The sequence below is a fragment of the Ptychodera flava genome (genome assembly GCF_041260155.1).
Source record: "Ptychodera flava strain L36383 chromosome 3 unlocalized genomic scaffold, AS_Pfla_20210202 Scaffold_26__1_contigs__length_13983176_pilon, whole genome shotgun sequence".
Classification (NCBI taxonomy): domain Eukaryota; kingdom Metazoa; phylum Hemichordata; class Enteropneusta; family Ptychoderidae; genus Ptychodera; species Ptychodera flava.
The window spans coordinates 10,428,078-10,434,288 of record NW_027248280.1 but is presented as its reverse complement, the minus strand read 5'-3'; the positions used below and the strand labels follow the sequence as shown (position 1 = coordinate 10,434,288).

The window sequence follows — 6,211 nt, the reverse complement described above, 5'->3', positions numbered from 1 at the left end:
TTAAAGTGCATTGTCTCCGATTGATTTCTTAAAACTTTGCCCGCGCGAGTCTGCTCGCCTCAAAAGAGGTGTTGTTTTCCTCAGTAGTATACGCGTTGAGTCCCGTAGGGAAATTTGACAGTGACACTCGCTGCCACTCCTGCATCGGAACTGTTCCTCTCCGCAGAATCCTACAAAACGAGTTATTTATAGTAAATTCTTTGTTTCATCGACGGCGGCCTTTGACTTTAGAAATGACACGTGAGAGAGGAGCATGTTCTAATAGTTTAGTGAAAGGATGCTCGATTTTTTAAGCCGTTTAATTATGTAGAACGAAAACCATGGAGTAAATTATATCCCCCTCTATCGGCGCGTATGGACGAAAATGAACTTTTCTTAACATATAATGTATGAGGCGAAGCCGAGCACATTACGGATTGCAAAGTTATATGTAGTCCATTAAAGGGTCCATAGTTGCTATTATTTTATAGCTTTGGTAATGACATGGAATTTGTAATGTAGAAAACGTCAGAGAAAACAATGCCGGGTAACCCGATACATTATCAGTAACAAGCTGATTGGATGACGTCACAAACTTAACTTGTATTGGCAAACATGTAATAAACACGATTGGAACTAATTTGGGATAATTGGATCTCCATATTTTTCAAATTAATGTTGCAATATTACAAATTACTTATGAAAACAATACTAAAGTGTATAATTTAAAAAGAAAAGTAGATGAACTTACACTTGTACACTTAACCGGCTTTACATCACTATCCAATTATCCAAAATTAGTTCTAATCGCGTTAATATAATAATGGTTGAACAATGTCGATATTGTAAAAGTGGTAATCTTAGTAGCGCTATGCATCGCACACGGTAAAGTTCCCTAAGAATTGTCGTTGAATTCGATCAATCTACCATTGTGTGTTCTCAGTAGACAGCTGACACATATATTCCCTTGAAACACTCTCTGTATCGTGTGCAAGATACATGTATTAAGGTAGAATGTGCCTCCGGGACAGATATTCGGACTCTCAAACTTTTTCTATTCTCTTCTGATATACGACTTGTTGGGGCTCATTTTGAAGCCCTTGCAGGAAGAAAAACTTTTACCGTCTTAAATTTCCTTTTTAAATCGGAAATTTTATTTTCTGTATAGAGTTGACACAGGAATGGCGGCCATTTTGAATTTCAAATATCAGTAAAATTTGGTTAATTTGTTTCTATCATATCATAAATTGTACGATGACCCCGATTTTTTATTTTTTTTATTTTGAAACAGACTGGTTGAAAGATTAATTGAGGAAAGTTTGAGCAAAAGTTTAAGTCTTGGACTATAGAGGCGCATACAACCTTAATTGTGGCTGTAGCTGTTTGGCTGAGAGCTTACCGTAAGTACAGTTTTGCTCGTCGCTGTTATCCGGACAATGAATGGTACCATCACATTGGTTGAACGGTTTTATACAGTGTTGACCGCCAGCACATTGAAAATCACCATCGTAACAGGGCACTGTAAAAATGTGTTTCATTTTTGTGTATATTATAAGCGCCATGAGAAAATGACAGAAATTAGAAAAAAATAATACCTTTATGAACTAAAATGAATTATTTTAGTGTAAACACATTGGTTAAACATATACCCTCACAACGCAAATTGGCGACTCTTATATCATTGTGTGTGGGAAAAATAAAATAGGCGCCCGTTTTATATTCTGTCACCAAACGTACATATAACATAGTGTTAGCTTAAAAGCCTTTTACACATTGTTTGCAGCCGTGGCCGTGTCAATTTGGGATTAAGTTTTCCCTTCAAGCTGAATTTTGCTAGTTTGTGGAACTCGGTAGACATATCAAGTCAACGTACTTTTATTTCTGTAACCGTTGAAAGCACATCTATTTGGTCAACTGAGCGAACAGCACTTCACACTGGTCAAATGCGTGAAACATGACTCACCGTAGTACGGACGAACGAGGTCGCTGTCGAACACCAGCAACTCCCTGTGGACGGTGTCCTTGACGGCCGAGCGTCGGATCATGTTCGTGTTACAGACCGTGACGGTCGGGAAGGGCAGCTGCTCGTCGGTTACCAATTTGATCTAACGAGGTATCGATTAATAACGTGAAGTCTTCAAATAATCGACACAAAATGTGTGTGTCATTTTTGCTTAAGGCTTATATCATACATTTATACGCAACAATTCTTTTGGCTGGCGATTGAGCCATTGTCTAAGAACCTTAGGAGTCACAAAGAAAATAGAGCAGACAAAATAAATCAGTCGTCTGTGCTATTACTGTAACCTGGAGCACCATAGCCCTTGTAGTACGAGGGAATATCCAGATTTTTTGGAGGTAATTCAAATTGACAGTCACGTAATCCTTACACTGGGCAAAATGCTTGATGTACAACAATATATACACATATACTGATTCTATACATGTAAGTATACACGTTCGTATACTAATAAAATGCAAAACTACAGTGTACGCTTAGTGTGCAAAGATTTGCGTTACGTATACTCTTTATCTGCATAGAAATACGCTACGCATATCAACGTATTGGAATGTTCTACATACAAAGATATTGTGTTCCGTATACGTTAATATACGTAAGTATACTGAACGTATATCAAGCTTTTTGTCCAGTGTTACGATTATAAAATAGAGACCACAGTATTTTCCACCGTCTTGCATTTTAGAAAATATGTACTTTATGGAGTTACGAACTCAGTCTGTTGTCAGAGAAGTCAATGTGTGGAAGTAGCACCCGATAATTGTCCCGTCCCTTACGTAATTCAAAATGTGCCAAAAGCATTTCACCTATCAGCAGAGATATACATGTTTGCAGCTGTATCTCCGGCGATGCGTTGAAAGTCGTTTGTTTTCAGTGTCGTCTGACTTCAGGATTTTTAAATTTATTTATATATTTTTGTTGTTTTTGTTTATTTATTTATTTATTTATTTATTTACTTCTTTACTAACTAGTTTATTTACTTCTATTTCTTGCACGGATTATCTTAGAATGTCAAATTTGTTTTATGCCTCACCTCAACGATGACGTCACGATCAAAGTATTGCTTGATCAAGAGTCCGACTTGAGCGACGAGTGCCGCCATGGCAGCCAGAAAAATCACTAACCAGATTGTGCGGCTAAAATGGGAACTGGCGTTAACTATGTAGGAGATGCCGTGCGTTGTAGTCCTATTACCGAAGCCTTGAACTTGAGATTTCCACGTGCGATTGCCACTGTCCGGTCCAGCGGCAGTGCTTCCCCTATCGCCGGCGTCTTTGCTCAACGAATGCCGACCACTCCTGTGAGCGTTCCCCGCCATTGGTGCGATCTCGTTGTGGAGTGAAATAGCTGATACGGACACTTCGTTGTCCATGCTGTCCGTATTGTGACTGTGCTATGCTGTGACGATGGTGTAAGAGAACTGATAGTCAGACATGGAACTACAGATAGAAATGAGAGAGAGAGAGAGAGAGAGAGAGAGAGAGAGAGAGAGAGAGAGATTCAAACCAAGTGCACAATACCTTTCTTTATATAATTGATATTAAAACTAACCATACGTATACAATGTGACTGCCCGGATTTCACAACGTAGGACAGAATGGGGGATAACATAAAATGTCAACCCGAAAGTTTTACCCGACACCGCTTCTTTTAAAAAAAATACCACGCGGTTCTTCGGATTCAAACATTTTGGATCGACTTGAGACAATGGACGACATTTGAATGAAAGTAGCATAAATTGTTTTCACGTTGCAGTGAGTTTCATCTAGATGACAACAGAAAAAACAACACAAACAACAAAAAATAAAAGAAATAAGCCTTGACTCAAGTTTCTAAACTACAGCTTGTATAATATTCCGTTAAAATATTAAACACTTGAGAATGTTAATGTTCATATAGGTGACTCCACAGGCGTGCGAGAATGATACGTCCAGTCGTTCGTCGGCGAACTGAGAAGCAGAGAAAAGATCACCGTTCGTAAGATTCATCGCGTTTGGCAAGACGAGGAAGTGTGACGCAGCTGTGTTCGACGTGTACATATCGTTCAACGTCAACTTCAGCAAACAGGAATTCCATCCTATCTGAAGTGACCCGTGTGTCAAGATCTTCCAAATTGACGCAAAGAAAATCAACATTACACGCTCTCTATACATTGGCGGGATGTCACGCGTCCCTGGACGCTAATGTATCGAGAGCATGAAATGTTAATTTTCTTTGCGCCCATTTCGAAGATCATGACACGTGCCTGTTTGTAGTCGAAGCCCACAGTGATACTTACTAGTGAGAGCTGTGACAAACGACAGCGTTGCTGTGCTTTCACGGTCGGTTACCTCTTTAGGTGCACAAAAGTCGCTAAACTCCATGCAATAATCCGACTAGGAGGCGGTTGTAAAGTCATACCTCATACAAAAGCCCTCGTGGCGCTTACAACCAACGAGAATAAAAACACACCCACAAAGCCACAGACTCAATGAAATTAATGCATGACGCTTAAAGGATCATAATTAATCATCATACTGAATAATTTATAGAAATTTTCCCGTCATTCTCATTTTATCCCTTTCATGCAATTTTCTTAATGACCTTCCTACATTTATGCCAATAATATTAAAAACTTAGCTCTTTCAGCGGCACTTTCCATTTTATCTTATATTTACGTGACTGTATCGCGTACGCTTCGGGGAAAAAACGTGTAAAATTGGTCAAAAGTCGGATTATGAACACAAGCGTGATGGTACTGTTATTCAGAATTTCACACGACCTCGCAATCAGGGTCTAACATAAATAGATGCCCCGCCGTTATCTCCGTAAAGCATTAATATTGTACACGGCCACGCTCTACCCTGACTTTATCAAAGTTTCGCACATTTACATATTCATTGATACCGCCTATGGTTGTTTCCGAGACGGTTGTTCCGAGAGTGTGCGGTTCATAGTTACAGTTGCGGGTATGACGTCACGGTTTAGCTGTTCGCGCCTCTTAGGGTAACCAGGTGAATGGTTGTTGACCGACAAACAAGGATATTTTTGATTGGGTTGTTTATCTAAAACCGTACCAATGTCCTCTTCAGTTTTATTTGGGAGTCACAGGGATGGGATTCTCTCATACAGTGATGAAACTTCCTTGATCCCCCCATAACTTAAATTGCTGAAATCGTTCACAAGGATCATAACACATGTGAACTTGAAAAACGTTTAGGTTTCAGCTGAGTGTTCACTTGTCCTAACGAACAAAGAAGCAGAGGGCTGGAGACGATGTTGCAGTCTTCAAATGCAAATTTCTTGCAATATCACTGAAAGTCAAAATCAATATACTAAGAACTTGCTCTCAGGCACCGAGAATTACTCTCAGCGCAGTCCATCAGTACTCTCTCTCTCTCTCTCTCTCTCTCTCTCTCTCTCTCTCTCTCTCTCTCTCTCATTTGAATACATTCAATCAGTAGTATTAAGATGACCTCGTCATATTATCATTCAATAATTTCATATCACGTGACAAATGACTCCTGTCATAGTGGACAACAACACGTTTGTTTACGAGTAGACCTTTACATTTACAGGGCGTTTGTGCTCTTCCACGCATAAAGGAAATGAATAATTAAGTACAAAATGTTTAACAGGTCACTATTCTTAACTGATATCTTTTCAAAGTGAGAGTGGTTTTGCAAAATTTTACTTTTCGCGATAATCTAAAAAAATGATTCAGTTATATTTCGTTGGATCTCTGAAAACGTTCAAGTAACCATTACAAACACCCTACTGACGTCAGGTAATTGTGTGTTCGGTCACTGTCACTTAATTTGTGTTCAGTTTTGTTTCACAATGTTCCGTTTGCATTACAATCCTCTTAGTCTCTTCCAGTACTGCGATATCTGTCATAAACCATGGTAACCAGCTACCTCCAGGGTGCATTGTACGAAGTTCAGGGTTCAAAACCTATGCAGGTATTGACCCCGTTATAATTTTGGATGACAGAATTGTAGCGATAAAACAATATTGGTGTCATCATAATACATGGTAGACGACTAAAAACCATTTAACATTTCAAAGGGACTGATTATTTTACAGAATGTCTGCCAGAGAAACAGAAGGAGACTTGCCTTTCTATCCGTATGAACATGTATTTAATAAACTATGTATGTATGTATGTATGTATGTATGTATGTATGTATGTATGTATGTATGTATGTATGTATGTATATAAAAGTGTGGCCG

At 38.9% G+C, this 6,211-nt stretch overlaps 1 protein-coding gene across 1 annotated transcript; it reads right to left on the bottom strand.

Moving 5' to 3' along the window:
- On the bottom strand, positions 1 to 4,443 carry LOC139125952 (uncharacterized). Its single transcript, XM_070692027.1, has 5 exons — positions 4,278 to 4,443; positions 3,033 to 3,438; positions 1,943 to 2,084; positions 1,379 to 1,498; positions 1 to 170 (listed from the first exon to the last, which is right to left on the bottom strand). The coding sequence occupies exons 2-5, from the start codon at positions 3,369 to 3,371 to the stop codon at positions 1 to 3; spliced, it is 771 nt and encodes a 256-aa protein (XP_070548128.1). The 5' UTR covers positions 3,372 to 3,438; positions 4,278 to 4,443.
- Between the last annotated feature and the right edge of the window lie 1,768 nt (positions 4,444 to 6,211).

Coding starts and splice junctions, on each gene's coding strand:
- LOC139125952 (XM_070692027.1), bottom strand. CDS start 3,371: ATGGACAACGAAGTGTCCGTATCAGCTATTTCACTCCACAACGAGATC. Junction 2,085..3,032: donor ATCGTGACGTCATCGTTGAG/GTGAGGCATAAA, acceptor ATACCTCGTTAG/ATCAAATTGGTAACCGACGA. Junction 171..1,378: donor CGAGCAAAACTGTACTTACG/GTAAGCTCTCAG, acceptor CTCGTTTTGTAG/GATTCTGCGGAGAGGAACAG.